The sequence below is a fragment of the Polyergus mexicanus genome, unplaced genomic scaffold, assembly GCF_030449975.1.
Source record: "Polyergus mexicanus isolate NDT 795.1 unplaced genomic scaffold, iyPolMexi1.0 SCAF_13, whole genome shotgun sequence".
In the NCBI taxonomy this organism is placed as follows: Eukaryota; Metazoa; Arthropoda; class Insecta; order Hymenoptera; family Formicidae; genus Polyergus; species Polyergus mexicanus.
Genome location: NW_027223333.1, coordinates 1053284 through 1072299, shown reverse-complemented (window position 1 = coordinate 1072299; position 19016 = coordinate 1053284). Strand labels below are relative to the sequence as shown.

Below are 19016 nucleotides of genomic sequence, written 5' to 3'. Positions count from 1 at the left end.
GATCCAACTGTTTTCGCGAAGGTTCAACCGAAGAGACACGTTATCAAGTTCTTTACAGATCGACCGCGCTTTCTATGTAACTGTTGCAGCAGACGTAGCTAAAAACAATTCTAATCGCAGCGATAACGCGAAAATACTATACAATTTCGATTTCATTACGCTGAGAAGCGGAATTAGTTATAGATCGAGTTGTCGTTAGCGAGTCCGCCTATTTATCGAAAAGATCACAGCTCGATTGACCACAGAAAAAGCAGTTTCATTCTCTCGACCGAGTCGCGCAATCGTCCAATTAATATGATAATAGCGGCAACGGTAATAGAATGTAGTTGTACGATGATGGCGATGATGATGATGATGATTATGATGATGATGATGATGATGATGATGATAGTGGTGCTAGTGGTGGCGATTCAGTTCGATAGTGGCGGCGGCGTCGGTGTCGGCGTCATTGTGACGGTCGTGTGCAGCACCGAGGCCCGTGACGCGGATCGGCTGCCGATGCGTAGCAGAGTGACGGCCTCTCTCTCGGGATCGGCGCTGCTGGCAGTATCGGCCGCTGTACCTACTGCGTTCATCATCCCCGCGGGAGTTCCCGCCGCGACACGTCTCCTCATCCTCGACGTCGCGACGACGGCGTGCGCCTCGGCGACGACCCCTCCGGCGGACCCGTCGGCACTATTACCCGCGCACTGCACCGCCCCCCCGAGACCAACGGACAGTCATTTCTGCCTTCCACTTTTTTTCTTCTTGCGCTTGAAGAAGCAACAGCATCTGGAAATGAAGCAAACACTAATAGGACTTAGAGTCGTCCCTTTTGGCAGCGTCTCTTGTTAAGTCAACACACCGAACATGCATGGACCCATGTAACAATAGTTGAGAAAGAATGAAATTTGTCGATCTTCCAATGATACTTTTTATCCGATTGAATGTAGACATTCATACATTATATAGTGTCATGACACACGTCACTTTATCATGCAGTTTGTTAGTTGACGCAGTTAATTTGATTATTTCAAAACTCATTCTAATATGAAATGATAAGGGGAGGAAGAAGATGGAGTGGGGAAAAATAGAACATAGAATAATGCATACATTTATAATTACACTGTGGCCAAATATATCCAAAAATATAGTTTTGATACTGTTAATACAATACAACAACACGAAAAGGTGTTGCAATTTGTTTCGATCAAATTATGTTCAAGTTGTATATAAATAAATCAATATAATTAATGGCATTTTCTCCTCGCAATATATAATAAATTATATAACTGATGCTATAATAGTTAACAGAGAGAAATTATTCACAGTAAATTATATAATAAAAATATAATATTTTTAATAACATACAAAAAGTGTTTATTTTGTTTCGCGATAATAATACGTAATTATCTCTACATTACTGAATCTCAAATCTTGCCTATATCTTAAATCTCGCGAAAACTGTAAACGTGATTTATTAGAAATGTAAAACGAAACGCAAATACTACAAAATATTATATATATACACACACACACTATAAATATACTACAAAATAATAATCGCAATATTTTTATGCGATATTCTAAATAGCATTACATCAAAGGCATATTTGATCATATTTTGAAATTTTATATTTTGATATCGTTCACGGCACTAATCTTGCGTTACTAATCTAATATAATAAGATTTCTACAATAAATACAAGTATCTATTATGTATGAAATATTTAACGAATATGATATTTTCTTCTTATATTGCGAGACAAAAAATCTTGGATTGACCAGTTGAATTGATGTAACGAACCTAGTTCGGGAATGAGGGTAGGAGAGGTGCTGGAAATGTGCGCTTGGAAAGATCGGAACAACAACTTTCCACATCGGGGACAATGTTTCCATTTTAGTCGAGTTACTTGTCTGAAAATAATATCACATGCACAATTTGAATATATCGACTTCTTTATAATATATATATGTAATTTTATATATGTATAATCACGTCTTTTAATTCTTATTTCAATACGTTGAAAAATTTTTACTCGGTGCATAGGTAAATAAAATTATTCTAAGAAAATTTAAGAGAATTGCAGATATACACACACACATACACACACATATAAAATAATACATGCACATAAGTTGAATCTATCAAACATATTGCATATTCTTATCCATTTCATAAATTTGGATTTGGAGCAACAGAGAGAAAAAGACAAATTGTGATGAAACAAACTGCTACTAACTTGGTTTCGTCGATCATGTCCACTTCTTGAGGTGCTGTGATTGGTGTATTGGAGTGACCAGCGGTCGGATCATCATTGGCTAGCTCTCCATTAGTCGATGACACCACCTGCGTACAACGTTGTACAGCGTTATTGCAAATCAATATGAAAATAAATATACGGGTTTTCAACATTAAAGGATTGAACAGATTTATCTAGACGGATATATTTCTCATATTTCCGGTATTATTTTGGATGTGAAAATTAGGGAAATACTTTTTTTGCACTACTTGTTGAATTTTCAGAAAGAGAAAACTACGCAGGAATAATACATTTAAAAAAAAAAATCAGTTTATCCAAAAGTCTACTTTTGCACACAAGTTACACAAATATTCAAATAAGATCTTATAAGGGGATGTGTGAGAATTTAATGTAAAAGAAGAGAGATTATCGCTGGTATACATAGGATCCATAAAGCAGTATTCTAAATAAAAACAGAGACGTAAGTGACAAACTTTTATCTTTCTCAAAAGTCATACGTGACGATGACGCTTCTGTTATTATAAGTGCAAGGAAGAGACAAGTGATCGTACTATAATACCGGATTAGTATTTCATGTCCAATCAAAGAAAGTAAGTAAAAGTGTCTCGATCGCAATCGACACAAAAGACAACATGCTGCAACAAATCAAATTGCACAGACTTCTAACTGACCATAATCCAGTGATGCTTTGTCTAGAAATAGAGCGAACAATTTACAATTTTTGTATAGACTGAGATAACACGTATACGTCGTTTATGAGAGTGAGAGACAAGAAAGATGACAGAATTAGGAGAAGGCAATGTAAATAATAATTCATCATTAAATTTGGCTTATCGATTCATGTATCTTTCTGATTTCTAAAGATATTATATTTTTTTGGAATCTACGAGATTTGTATAAAAGAGATTACGAAATTGTAAATTTAATACATCATTTTGAACATCGCATCGATAAAAATCATATTTCTTCTTTCGTAAAACATAAGTTACTCGATTGTAAATGAAAAAAAAAACGAGAAAAGCTGCAAAGAAAGTTCAAGAGGAAGGGAAAGCTTTTGGGAAATTAAGAAACGGAATGACATGAGAGAGAAGGAAGGAAGATGCGCAGGTAAACTCACCTGTACAGAACCGTGCCTGTCAGCAGGTGTCAATGTACCACCGGCTCCTGATTGCTTCACAGTATCTGGCCACGTGGCTCCCACCCCCTTACCGCCCCCACCTCCCACCCCTCCACCTGTCACATCCTGAAGGAACAAGCATGACAATTTCGTTGCGTCGCGTTGAACAATTCCGAAGGATTCGTAGGACAGTAGAAGAGAAAGAAAATAACGAGAAGAGAACATTTAAGAGAAATTTTCTTTCCGAGTGTGATATGGAGTTAAACGCGAACGCCCAATAGAATGTTATAAGAAACAAACCTAATCCGATATTAATTTCTATATGAAAGATGAATATATGGTTCGCTGCTCGAAAATAGAAAAATAAATTATCTATGAATTCTATATTTTAAATATATTATTTTATGCACTTTACTTGGATAAACTATGAGAAGATGGAAAAGTCTTTCTGGCTTCAACTAGTTACAAACAAAGGCAACAATACTAAAGCACAACTGTGTCAAAATTACTTCTTCGTGCATGAGTTTTTATCGCAGATTCCAAATCGAGCACCTTACGGTCCATCATCTAATAATTCTAATAACGTCTAAAAAATTTATTACCGCTATCGATTCCCATTCATCAATTATTTATTTATCAATTATTTATTTATTGCACGCGAGTTTGCAGAATGGTTAAGCCTCGTGCGACCTTGTTTTATGGACAGAAAAACATCAATAACACAATTATAAAACGCGGATATCTTTCCGGCTATACATTGTAGCATAGTCTCCCCTCTCTACTGATAAGATAAAGCATGCATGAAGAAGTCAATTCTTGGAGCACAACCTAAAGATTGGCTTACGTATTGGCCTTGCAATTCGAAGCGAACCTCATCCATCATGAGAATTACATCCTCCTCAAAATCATCGTACTCCTATAAATTGATGCCCGTTTTGGATTCGTGTAGAGAGAAACGATAATGAATATAATTGCTTTTTCATAATACTGCTCTCTCTCTCTTCGCGAGATCTAGCCATTTAATATTGTTAAAAATGCTCCCCTGAATCTTTTCAAATTATTTGTTCCATCTGAATGATTTTTCTTCTCGGAATAAACAAATCTGAATCAAGGTCGTTGTTAAAATTCTGTCTTTGATCTTTTCGCTAATGAGGCGTGTATCCATGCGGTTAACTCGAATAACAAATAGACAGGCTACACGTCCATGCTTTGGTTTTTATTATTTTTTTTTTAGAGAGAGAAAAAAGAAACGCGAAGAAAACGTAAGCAATACCTTATAAGCGGCGGGATGCCGATCACGATTTGGCGATACAACGATCTCCTGGCCAGTTTGAAGGGATCCGACGGGCGTGGACTGTAATAAAAGAGAAAACGTTTATTTATATATATGTATATACCAGACGAAAGTCTGTAGCGAGAGCCGTTATTATACACATTCTATGTATTTCACATTGTATATAGATAACATACTTGAAGCTCTGAAAAGCGGGCAGATAGACTTATTGATGAGGACTGTGCACTTTAATTTATGCTTAACAGAAGACCTATGACATCATAATGCGTTAGATCCATATTTAAATAAAATCAATCGACTGTGAAAGTTCTCTCTTTCTCTCTCCCTTTCTCTTTCTCTGTAGTAACGATCAGTTACAATATTATAATAATGAAACAACGTACTCTTTGCCATATATATAAAAAATAAAATATACATAAAAAAATATAAAAAAATAAAATATATATAAAAAATATATAAATTATTTTAAATAAGCGACTATATTGCAATATGCGGAAATATCAAAGCTTAATTATATGGGGTCGATTATTTGGCGAGAGACATTATTCGAGTCACCACCAACCTTGTCGGATTTGGTTCTGCCAATGTGCGAGGGGACCGCCATCCGCAGCGCTCTCATTTGTTCAAAGTTGCTTGGCTAGAGATAGTGCATTGAGAGGGAGGGCAGCATGCAAACGTTAAGAATCAGATGTGAAACTGCTCGTCGGTAGCGTGTTGCTCTTTGTTGCGGGTCTGTCAGAACATTGGCGGGACGAGTCACTTACCCAATTGTGTCGAAGTTTTTCTCCGACAAATCGTCAAAAAATTTCATTTATAAAAATAATTGTTAATAAAACTATAATCAACAAGAAAACGAACCAATGAAAAATTGGTATAACTTCGATTTAGAAAGTAGAAAGAAACATCGATTGTTGAAAAAAAAAATAGATTATTAAAAATACATTGCTCGAAAATACTAATGATATCGTAGAAGATAACATGTTCTCTGCGATATCCATCTCAAAAATTAAAATAACATCTTAATGGCAAGATTTTCTAATTACATAAGACCAATGACAAACAAATAAGACGCAAATGATAAAATTTTTGTTTTTACATTATTAAAAAGAAAATATGATCGATAACGCGCCAAGATCACAGTTATCAATTCGTATTCTCTTATTGGGGCAGCGACTGTTATCATCGTCTCTCCTTTACGTAACAAACAAGTTAACATGCATATATTGACGTCATTGTTTTCTCGCGTACAAAATAAAAGCAATGTTGAAACGTGACATTCGCCGAAGTTTTTGCCAAAGCTCTTTGCATAACATTGATCCCGCGTGAAAAAGATAAAGATCGGGATCAGCAGTCAACACGTACCATTGTCTTGCCGGTCCAATCGAATTCGCCGTCATTGACGAAACCACGTCTCTCGTACAAATCGTGGAAGAGCTTTCTCAAGTACTCGTAATCCGGCGTTTCAAAGAAGTCCAATCTGCGTACGTAGCGTAGATACGTGGCCATCTCCTCGGGATGGCCGTCGCAGAGCACTTCGATTGGCGTCGCTCGTTTCGTGTCACCAATCTTCTGATAGCGTTCTTTCAGCGTATCAGCTTTCAGCCCTTGCCACGGCAGACTGCCACGTAGGAAGTACATGAACATGTGACCCAGCGCCTCCAGGTCGTCTCTTCTGCTTTGCTCTATTAATTATAATAGTATGGTCAAAAATTATATATCTTTTGGCTATAAAATTTTTTTTTAGAGAGTAGATGCATTGTGACATTAATTTATATCCAAACGACATCATGATATTTACTGAGAATGTAACAGTTCCAGCACTCGTCGCACTTTCTCGCAAGCCATCTCGCATAGTGATGGTTTAGCGCGTGGCGATTTGTCATGCACCGCATACGCACATATACACACACGACGAAACAAAAGTAAACGTCCGTTACCTTTGCCAAGATGCGTGTTAATGCTCATATAACGCGCCGTGCCGGTGAGACTCTTGTGTTCCCGATACGGTATATGCTTGTTCGTCTCCAGGTCTATGTACTCTTTGGCTAGTCCAAAATCGATTATGTGAATGATCTTTTCCCGCTTGGTAGTGGATCGTCCTATCAGAAAATTTTCCGGCTTGATGTCGCGGTATATCAAATGCCGACTATGAACGTATTCTATCCTATGGAGCTGAAAAAAAGAACAATTATTTAAATATATATGAGTCAGCCTTGTTTCACAAACGAGATTATTTTCAAATTCATCATGCTATGCAATTTATCATTATAACAATTTATAATTTTATTTTTATTTCCTCTTTTAAACATTTTTATTTAATAATTCAACATCGTAAGAATCTCTCAAACATATTCCAAGTGAACAAAGGAAAATTTGAAGAGAAATGGCAGACGATTAAAGTTTGCGGGATTCGTTGAACCATCTGACGTGTTTGAGGTCGACTTTCGAACTGCAAAGGTGTTTGACGGTCAGTTTTGCGGACCTAAAGTGTTATAGTAATGCGACTTACGAGTTGTGTGGCAATGTTGAGAACGGTCTTGAGGGTGAACCTCCTCCCGCAGAGGTCGAAAAGGTCTTCGAGGCTCGGTCCGAGAAGCTCCATCACCAGGGCGTTGTACTTCCCGCACGGGCCAAAGTAGTACACCTCCGGTATACCCTCTATATGTGTGTTATGAACTATATACCAATCGACAAAAATGGATCACACCCCAGATCACCCCCAATAAACACGATATTATACCAATGGACGAAACACAAAACGAGTACAACTATATTTATAATTCTACGACGGCGAAAGATCTCGTTAGCAAAAAAGGATATATATGCCGCCTGAGAACGTTCGAAATTTCCAATTAATTCGTTCTTGATAATGTGAATACACAGGATAAAGTTCATATATTTGCATTAATGCGGATCGTGATATTTCAAATATTTTTGCAACCAGCTCTACACAACGCGTTTAAAATTCTGAATTTAATATAATTTTATATCTTAAAATTGAGATATGCAATGGTAATTCTTTAGACAGAGTTTAAAACAAAATATTTTTTTTATAAATTAAAGAGAAAACAGATAATTGGAAATAACGTTAAATCGACGAGAAATATTGTCGCGTTTTAAAATGCGCATTCCATTCATTAAAATTGAAAATTATAAGATTGCGATAAATAATGACTCATTCGATAAGCAAAGATCGACTCGAAAAATTAACTAAAAATACTGTTATCAAAAAATAATGCGCTAAAATGCGGAACACGAAAATGCAATACTTTATTTCTTTGGATATAATGCACGATATACATGTCTGATACAATCTCGATTCATAATGTTAATTGTGTCAAACTTTACTCAAGTATACAAAAATTACAAATGCACGATTATTCTGTCTAAGATTTTGCTGAATTATATGAAAGTTGAAGTAAATTATCAACATCTCGTGTCAAATGTCATATCGCGTCAAATTGTGTAAAGTTATTTTTTTTTCAAATCAATTTTCAATCAAATTAAAGAGTTGATGGCATTAAAGTATCGAGTCAGTTTGAACGTTATCGATTTATCTTACGCGCGTCGTAGAATTAATAATCTATATCACTTCTTTATAGATATCTTAAATAAATACGTATATTATATATATATATATATATATATATATATATATATATATATATATATATTTGATTTATTTATTTATTTTAGCTTCTGCTTTTTTAATTTGACATTTTGAAACATTTTTTCTAATTTCAAATTTTGCTTTAATATATCTATGGATTCTCTCTCGTTCAATTTCTTTAATCTCATTATATATTCAAATAGTAATAATATAAAAATGACACTCACCCTGTGTACCTAATAATTTGTAAAACCTATATTCTAAATGTAGCTGTGGTGCCTTTGACTTCATTGGTTCCTGTAGCAGCAAAACGAAGGGCCCGTTAGCGTAAAAATTCACAAAGTTTTTCACCAGGTATTGCAATTACATAAAATGCCTGTGGCTTTCACTCACCATTTTAATTGCTACGTGCTCATTATTGTACAGGTTCTTCCCTGGAAATAGAAGGAGAAGGATGGGTAAGTATAAAAATGTTAGTGTAAAAAAAATACATGGATATGTATATATATATATATATATATAATATACTGTTGAAAAATTTTGATACAATGTTGCGAATTCTTGCGTGTCAAAATTCTGAGTGCAACATCCTTTCTGAAATAACTGTTTCAATCGCAACGGTTGTGCCATTGTATACGAACCATGTGATGTTTCATGGATATTATGCCTCGATGACAATATGATTGCGCGATAATTAAATGTCGTGCGATGGTCCGCGCATGGTACTGATTGCAGCCAACGTGACAAAATTAGATTGTCGAGATCGCTGCGGTGCAACGCGGTTACCGTAGAATTATGGTCGTCGGTCATTAAACGCTTGTACAAACTTATTGGGAACGATTTAATATAATCGTGTAATATAAAAACAATTAATATTCGTTGCTTCCATATCGAATTGCAATAAAACATTGATCAGGGAGAATATTACAAATATATATATATATATTGTATATTTGGCTTGTATCCTAAGATATATCGATATAACAATATAACAATCAAGTACCATTCTCATTGGAAAGTATAGAAAGGTAATATCATAAGTTCAATATTATAAGATGCATCTTATTACATTTTATATAAGAATATAAAAAATAATATTTTTGTGTCAAATTAATTATTAAACTAAATCGATAAAGCTGCTTAAAAATCACAAATCTGAATAAAGTACTTTAAATATTAAACGGACGATTACGATATAATATATTTTTCTGTCTTAAATCGAATAATAATAATAATAATAATAATAAGAAAGAAATAAAAATCTTGTACTTTTTATATTAGGAAATTTTTCAATGTTTATTGCAAATCATGCACAATATTTAATACTAAATTTAATTTTGTCAACACACGCTGTAAAATGTATGCACAAACATATGTCTCATAATCATACGTGACTTATGGAGAGATAAAGGAACAACCGGTTTTGCTGGCCATTACAGAAGCCGCAAAAACCTAAGGCGCAAAATTCAATTTTGTTAGAGTTCAATTTTGTCTGCAAAGGCTTCATCGCGATATGTTGTGAATCTAATAAATGCAATGCGTGAGCACTAAGTAGTTTCCCATTTCACAAATAAAGATATAAATGTCAAAGAAATAACGTGTTATAGAAATGTGCTGTATGCAATATTATTCAAAAGATAGACTAACGAAATTGAAATGTAAAGAATATATTAGCAAAAATAATAAATAGTGAAAATAAAATATATATATATATATATATAAAATTGTTGAATAATAATGACGAAAAAGTTACACGACGAATCTTATTTATTCTATAATAATATAATTCATGGAGATCTTTTCTCCCTCCCTCTCTTTTCCAATCTTACAATTTACCTAACGAGAATCGAGAGTTTCATTTCTTAAAATTAGCGCGCGTCATACATGTGAGCGCACACTTGCATCTTTTTATATAAATATAAGCGAACGTGTATAGCTTTTCCTTCGTAATCGCGTCCAAATAACGCTATAAACTGACGCGCGAGGATAATATATGACGCGTCGTCAAAGCTCCACTCGATGTTCGCGTAAAAAAAATGAAGCACTCGTCGAGGCCCCCTAGTCGCTCGACGAAAGCACATTCCTGCGGCCGCTTGTATGCGCACCTACCTGCGGAGACATAAAGGATGCGGGCCGGAACGCACCAACGAACGAATGAACGAACGAAACTCTTCGCCAGAAGCGAAGGTCAATGACTCTTGAGCGCGTCCGCGGTCGAGCGCGCGTTCCGCAATTAGCGGCTCGATATCTTTTGCGATAATTAGCGCGACGCCGCGGCTACTTCGGTCCTCGTATCCCGCTCGTCCTGTCATTTTGCGCATCGTCAAATTATTTCGGATAAAGACGGCCACGCCCTTGCGTGATATATAGGGCTGCCGCAACGGTGGCTTCCTCGACAGGAAGTAGCAGCGATGAACACCGTCGAATATAGATACCGCGAGAATGTCAATAATGTCAACAATTGACCGCTGACAATAGCGCATCCTCCTCATATATATTTTTATTATTCTTAAATATTGTATTAATAAATCTTTTAAAAAAATTGAACTGATGTGTCTCAATGACAATAATAATAATATTATAGTATGATAATTATTATCGTTGCGACTCATCATATTAATTTCATATGCCATTCCCTAACGTCTCATATTTGTATTATATAATTGTATTAATATAATTTTTAGAAAACATTATAATCAATATATCTTCTACGATAATATGCATTAATAATAATATGCACGATAATGATGTAAAATGATAATTAATATCATAGCGACTCATATTAATTTCATATGCCATTCCCTAATATCTCATATATTTTTTTCACTTTTATAAATATTGTATTTATATAATTCTTAGAAAAAATTATAATCAATATATCTTTTATGCATTAATAATAATATGCCTGATAATGATGTAAAATCATAATTAATATCGTTGCAACTTTCATCATATTAATTTCATATGCTATTATCACAATAAAATCTTCTTTATCTTATAATATATTTTTTTTATCTCGATAAAAATGTACAGTTTTCCCGTTATGAAAATTTTACTATAATCATGAAAGAGTAATTTCGTTAAACGTAAATATCGTAAAAATATTGATTTTTTTATTAATTGCCAACTACGAATTTTCTCGAAAATTTCCATCGTCAAATGCTACGATATATATATTTCTATTTTAAATATTGAATCAATAATTTTATTACAAGTAATCACATACGGGGAAACACGTGCATGCCAGTAATGACAGTAATATCGGCAAAATATAAGTCATAATTGATGATATAAAATAATGATGGCATTTTTGCACGACACGTTTGAAGTGTTCGATTCAACGAGCGTTAAGGGAACGATCGATCGAACCTGCCTGTAAAGAGCCACCGAGAGGATCCTTTATCGAGCGGCCACTCATCGTGGATATAACCAGTCTTACCGGTGCAAACGGGTGCCACGAACGGATGCCACGAGAGCGCAGAGAGCGCAAAAATTACCACGACACAGAAGCGTGGAAAACTATCGACCCCTGGCTACGCGCGCGAATCCGTACGAAGGTACAAAGAGCAACGCGAAGACCCACCAGATAAAAAAAAAAAGAAAGAAAAAGAAACAGACCAAGATCAGACGGAATCGCCTGATATCCTGCTGCCCGAGTATTAAAGAAAGTTTAAAGAAAGGGTTTCTAAGATCCTAACGAGCTTATTTCGGCCTGCAAGATGAACACGAGAAGATTTGAAAAACCAGCGTCTTGTTGTCTCCCAAGCGCTTATTGGAAATATGTGAAAAATGTGGAAGTTTTTTTTTAATTTTTAAAATTCTTATATATACATACGTCTCAGGGTCATCGCACCACCTGTTAATAATAAATTTTTAAGATCATTAAAATCAATCAAAATACGATTTTTCTAGACATCAAGAATTTTCGTTATAAGCGATTCAAAAAGGAAAGCTTTTCGCAAATTAAATTTTATGGAGTTAAAAGATTATTAAATCTACAATCTTCAAGTAAAAGAGAGAGAGAGAGAGAGAGAGAGTTTACTTTAATAAAAATAAATTTAATGCTTAATTACAAAGATATATGATGGCAAAAATTGAAAACTTGCAAAATACGGTGACCTTTCTCAACATTCTCGTTAAGAAAAAATCGTCTCCAAATGATCTTAAGAATCCGCTATTAGTAGATGGTACAGTGACCCTGGAACACCCAGTATATAATATATACCCGATCTTCGATAATTTAAATCGTTTTTGGTAGCGTTCGCTTATCCGTTCATTATATCTTTTATTTCTTGTTTGTTTTTTAGAAGACTTTCTTCCGAGCCTAAGATAAACGCTCTTTACTAGCATCATTACTACGGCGTCTAATGGGAAATCCGACCCTGATCCCCTATCCCTTTCCGCTCGCTCTCTTTCATCCATCCTCGTCAATCGTCCTCCCGCTCTCGCCGAACCAGCGATTAACGCACGAGTACACGGAGACAATGAGAAAGACAAAGAGAACGTTGAAAGGATTGAGTCACGGAGAGGCATGAGAAGAGGGAGTGTGCGCCATGGTGCGCGAAATATACACACGCACGTGTAGTATCCCCATGCAATGGAATATTCCTATTACGATACACGCAAGTGAGTCACGTGTGTGCACGCGTGTGGGAGGATTTAACCCCTTCGCTACTCTACATGTATCGGCTAAGTATCCGTAGTCTCGGGAGAAATTGCATAACGCCTGGGATAATTCGTCTCATTATCAGAATTGCAAGATGGAAGAGCGAAGCGATGGAGAAAAAAAAATTGAAGAATGTAATTGTCTCGATTTTTTTTTCCCCCCCCAAATGAGAAAAATGCCTTATAATATATCGCCAAGTATTGTACATCTTCATCTAGTTACGTATCTGATTTAGGTAATAATTTATACATTATCGTCGCGTATTATATTGTAAAACAAGTTGTTAGCGAGATGTTTTATTCGCGAAAATTTATCGAGCGGTGACGGTCCGGTATAAAGATCTGTTTATAGACTATGCTTATAGTGAAGAATTTACTTCGACGAATCCGTGCCAAAGCTTCAAAGTTAATCATACACCTTGAGGCAAATCGGTAGATAGATACGTCGCGAGATCAGATGACACACACTGGAAGTACTTACGCTTCAATCTATTTCATTTTTGACGAATCTGGCACGACTCCACGAAGATGAATTTTCGAATACTCACGTCGGGCGTAATCTTACATTTAAAGCAAGATCGAATTAATTATAATGAGACAGATATTTCAGTGTATATTATCGAGAAATGATTTTGATTTCCTGATCCGTCCCGTTCTATCAGTTTCGCGAAACTGTTTATTCTATTATTAACGACAATCCGGCCGATGGCTTCTAATTACGGTAATATCTACCGTCGCGAATTTTGAAAAAGATCGATATCGCGCGACGAACAAGCAAGCAGACGGCGCTGAAGAAATAAATAGCGACAGGTAACGCGGCAAAATATTAAATTAAATTAAATATTTCCCCAAGCGTTATTTAATAATCAGAAGCAGTGTAACAGTAAAGGTCCAAAAAACTCTGCAAAATTAAGAAATGGAAAAAAAAAATTTTAATTAACGTATAAATTCAAATTTAGAATTTTTTTTCAAAAATTTCGCGATGATCCATAATTTTGACAAATTTAATTGATTTCACTTTGCAAGAGTTATGGCATCCGTTTTCTCGATTTTTACAACGACAGTCGATCTTATTGTTAGATTTATTATTGATATATTCTATTGTATTTTCTCAGATACTTATATATTATTTTCGTTTACAAAAATATTGCAATAGAGTATTAATTACAGCAATAGATAGAAAAAGCGATACATAAAAAAATTGCACTTTATTAGGGGAAAAAAAAAAAAAAAAAAAAACACTCGTTATCCAGGATAATCGATATCGCGCGGTTTCGCAAGTCATATGTACGCTATCAAAGAGATTGATAGCATGGCTTCCGTGAAAGTCATGAAAATCGAAGATGCTTCGTTTCATTAAGTTAGGTTATCGCATTATTACAAGGAAATGTTTAAGTCGAAATATATAATTAATTTGTAATAACTATTATTAATTCATAATAACTATAACATATTATTAATTTATAACTATAATGTATGTTATTAATTTATAGTATCTTAATAGTAATAATAGTAATAATGTTATTATAATTAATAATTAACATCCTGTTAATTTATTGTATTGATTCTTTATATTTGTGCAACAGTTTGGGCATCTTTATTAAATATAGACGCGCACAATTCACAGGAGTATCCTGTCATTCATAGAAGCATGCGAGAAAAAAAAAACTTCGGTTTCTTTAAATAATAAAAGTTTCTTGTTGCTAAAGTAATCTAAACTCTTTCGACGGTATAAGTGATTCGACAAGGGCTTTACAAATATATATACACCGTAATATGTAACTGTACGGGAAACCTATCTGTCACTTGTTTCAATTACTTTCAATTTGATTACTCTCTCTCTTTTGTTTCCTCCGAAGCATATTTCGTCACGTTGCCTACTCACGTGTTCGCAGTATAAAATTTTTGCATGTTGAATATTGTCAGAAACATTGTCGCCACGTGCCGTTGCATCACGAGGATATTTCTGCGGAACACGGAGATGTGTGTCGTTAATTAAGATCGAGAACGAACAAGAGCCATTATTGTGTGTGTGTGATTATAACTATTGTAGAACAATCTCAAAGAAGAATTTATATACATAAATATTTCTTGAATTAGAAAGAAAATTTTTTTCTTCCTCATAGAGAAAGCTTTGTTTAAAAAATTCGGAGGTAACATGTTCTCGTATAATTAAAAAAAAATATCTTTCTACTTAAAAGTATATAAAATATAATATAAAATAATATAAAACCGAATAATATATAAACTTTACAATAAAACTTGATAATTCAATAATAAAATGTTATGCTTAGTTAAATTGTTCTACGTATAAAATTATATTCTTGTATGTAGTTTTTTTTTTTAATTACTATATCATTATACATTATTTTAGCAATGTTGTATTTTTTATCTCATTACATAATTATTAAAATATTATTAATTTTCATACAGCGTATCGCGTGATATAAAAAAAGATCTCTTACACCATAGAACATCACAATAGGGAATGCGCAAAGATAATTTCGAAAGTATGGCAGGCCGACGTAGGACCTTGAGAATCCCTCGACAGCCGATGTGTCTCTCCGACCGTTACTAGGGGCAGCTGTTCGCCGCGTGAAATGCCACAAACTGGCAACGCGTTCGAGCTTCGAGAGAGAAATGGCATAAAGTAGGTACACGGTCGATGGTTCCCGAGGGCACTAAGGCGAGCAACGGAAAAACATATTAGAGTGACGGAGCGAGCGAGAGAGAAGAAGGCTGCAGGTGTTGCAAACGAAACGTCGAACCGCATAACACGTGCAATTCGACGCCAGTGTTGATGCCAGAAGCTATCGAGCTATGTTAAAATATAAATTACTGTCCGCGAATATTGCCGTTTAAATGTTTCGATATATACATATATATATATGGTATATATGGCGCGAGTAACGAAATAAAAATATATGATTTAAAAAAAAAAAGCTATATATGTATAATAGGTTTAAGCGAAAAAGAGAGAACAAAGACAGGTTGTTTTACTTTAGAAAATTCAGATAATTATGAAAAATATCTTTGATATAAGTGGAACGTTTCAACACTATAACTATAGTTTTATATCTTCTCCGCCATAAAATAATATTCATAATAAATAATATTTATAAAATATATATATAGATCTTATGAGTTATCCAGTTAATCCGATTATCCAGGATCCTATCCATGTGCTATTTAAATCTGATAAGACCCATGTATATTATTATATTTATGATTGTTATTTTATGACAAGAGACACTAGTTAGTTAAAATATTCCACTTATATTAAAGATATTTTTAATAATTATTTAAATTTTTATTTTCCAAAATAACAATCTGTCTTTCTTCGCATAAGCCTTTTCTTTTTTTTTTAATACGACGTGCTTTATTATTATTTTAAGACTGCCACTACATTTCCAAGTGTATCGCGACTATGTAAAAAAAGGGATAAAAAATATTTATAATTTATCGAGAAAAATTGTTTTGCGAGAGTAAAAATATGTTTACAGACTGATCTGTATTTTACAAGTTACAAAAAGATTCGAAATTAAATACCGTAATAAATTCGAAAGCTTATAAACAGTGCAGTGCGTCTTCTATCTAAAATGACATTCAATCAAGAGATTCGTTTAATAAAAGATCTATTTGATTGCGAATGCATGTACGTTGCCTCTCTGGCTTTTTTCTATAATTTTCCAATACACGCGACAGATACAACTGCCCGGCAACTGTTCTCCATTAAATTAATTTGGACCACGAAGAGCCAATAATACGGATTACGACTACGCCTGCGGCGAAAATAGAACGACGTATTTTTATTAATACGGAAATTCGACACTGATTTAAGGACTCGACGGCAATTTCCGATGATACGCAAAATGAGGGCCGTACGGGACTATTTTTAAATCACTTGTAACGATAACCGTGGGTTAACACAAGTATGGAAGAACATCGGAGGTGTGCGGAAAAACGCTCTAAGATAAAGAAAAGGGGAAACAGCGGGTCGATAAGAATGACTATCGTTCGTGACGCGCGATTAAAGGGGGTTATTTATCATCGAAGATGCGAACAACGAAATTTTCCAACACTTTGTAAATTAATTACAGAAGGAATTTTATTTGAATCTGGTGACGTTCTAATTTTAAAAAATCGTGGCTTTCTCTCGCAAGATATCTAAGACTTTATAAACTGTGAACAAACGTAGCCACGTAAAATTTTGATGAAAAAAAATAGGAAACTCCTCTCGCAGTTCATGTAAAATTTTGGAAAAAAAAAAGTTATTCAAAAATTCAGAAAGCTCTTTTCGCAGTTGTACTAAATGCGGCTATCATATAACATCTCGTTTAATTATTCGTACGACAAACTGTTTTTCATATTAGTACAGAAATTGTAATTTTACCAAGAATCATTTATGGGGCTCAGTTTAATCCGGAGATAAAGTATCAGAGTCTAAAAAATATGTATGAAATATATACGCGCGAGATACGTCACATCTGATATTCCAGCAATGTCAACAATAATATAGGACGATGTGACATATATATTCACGTCGCAAACTTCCGATTTCATGCTCATTGAACTCTTCGATCTCCCTCCACTTTTCGTCACTTTCTTATATCGCCGCCAATATAAGTGTCCTACTTTCATCATATTATTTTTAAGAGCAGATTCTTCGATCAATTTGTAATCGATTCTTCGTTAGCGAAAGCCGAAGAAGGTCGTTAACTTTGCCAACGTTTAACATAATCGTCTCAAGTTAAAACTTGATTAAAATTTATTTACTCGAAAAATATAAATTACAGAGTAAATGTAAGTTTCCCCCTCCCCCCTTGAAGTTTAGCTAAAGTCGAAAATTCCTCTTTAATTCTACTTAATAAATTTAATTTTTGAATACTCGAAGATTGTAGGCATCTTCCATATTCGATCGAGGAATAAAGGTCGATTGAGTCGAGAAACCTGTCGTCCAAAAATAGTACCGTAGAACGTGGTATGCGCTTTATGATTTCTATTAACTTCAAATTGGCCAAAGAATCTGTCATTAGGAAATAATGCGATAGAAGTAGAACGCTCTGTATAGAGCTCCATGCGACAGCATTCGACCCATTTCCAGCCTCGCGTAAAGTCAGCCAGGGACGGAGAAAACAGGGGAATTGGTGTAATTAGCACTCAGACTTCTATGCTACGAGCATTAATGGAAAACATGTCGCCAGCTAGACGAATTTAATTTCGTGCATCCGTTCTCGAGCGACGCCGAAGTAAGAAAGAGAGAGACTCTCTCTGACAAAATACATATTTGCACTTCGAAATTTGATTGTACATACGCTAAACAATTTACGCTCATTTACAATGATATAATATTTCGCAGCTCAAAATATCGAAAAAGATTAGATTTTATTTTATTATTTTACTTGGCTTTCAGTTCAATTGTTTACAATATGAGGGCAAGATCATCGGAGAATTTTTTTTTTTAATTTCCTTCAAAAAAGTTTCAATAAAATTCCATAAGAATTCCCTCATTTTTTTTTTAGATACAAAAGAAATTCCTGAGAATATTTCAAGTTGTCAATGAATGACAATTGAGAAAACGTGCAAACGGCCACGTTGGTTGTATGGTCGAAGAATTTGAATTCGTAAAGTTGATTTGAAAACGCGGGGCTTAAAACAAACGCTTTCGCTTCCACGTTCCGGCTAGAGCATCTGCCTCGTATTTGCGCTCGTCCGACCGGATCGCTATCGGATTCAAATGCGAGGAAGGAAGCAAACGTCCGAGAGGAGAGCGCAACAGGTCTGACGATACGCCCTATGACGCGAGGCGTAAGAGCGAGAGCGAAATGTAGGACAGCTAGAGGCGGACCGCGTGCGCGGACGTCTCTCTCTCTCTCTCTCTCTCTCTCTCTCTCTCTCTCTCTCTCTCTCTCTCTCTTTCTCTTTTTGTAGGCGCTACTCCCGCAATTTCGAAAATTATAAATCGGGCCGTCCGGTTACCAAGCCGACTTCTTGTCGGCGGCGAACGAACGATGCGATGGCGCGATCGACCGTCGTAGAGACATAGACTTAGATATGTAGGTGTGAATGTAGGTCAGGGTACCAGCA

General features: G+C 35.0%; 1 protein-coding gene across 6 annotated transcripts in view; it reads right to left on the bottom strand.

The window, feature by feature from the left end:
- Positions 1-610: 610 nt before the first annotated feature.
- Positions 611-19016, bottom strand: part of Gish (casein kinase I gish) — a 30206-nt gene continuing 11800 nt past the window's right edge. Inside the window, exons 2-11 of one of the 6 annotated variants that reach the window (XM_070306012.1) lie at positions 8658-8698; positions 8492-8561; positions 7164-7330; positions 6592-6826; positions 6017-6336; positions 5217-5291; positions 4634-4714; positions 3361-3486; positions 2223-2329; positions 1575-1896 (exon numbers count right to left, since the gene is read on the bottom strand). In XM_070306012.1, coding sequence (XP_070162113.1) covers positions 1710-1896; positions 2223-2329; positions 3361-3486; positions 4634-4714; positions 5217-5291; positions 6017-6336; positions 6592-6826; positions 7164-7330; positions 8492-8561; positions 8658-8698 — 1409 coding nt within the window. In that variant the 3' untranslated portion in view covers positions 1575-1709. Of the gene's footprint in view, positions 790-1574; positions 1897-2222; positions 2330-3360; positions 3487-4633; positions 4715-5216; positions 5292-6016; positions 6337-6591; positions 6827-7163; positions 7331-8491; positions 8562-8657; positions 8699-19016 lie in introns of those variants that run through there. The other 5 variants (XM_070306013.1, XM_070306010.1, XM_070306011.1 and 2 more) reach the window with 5 other exon arrangements.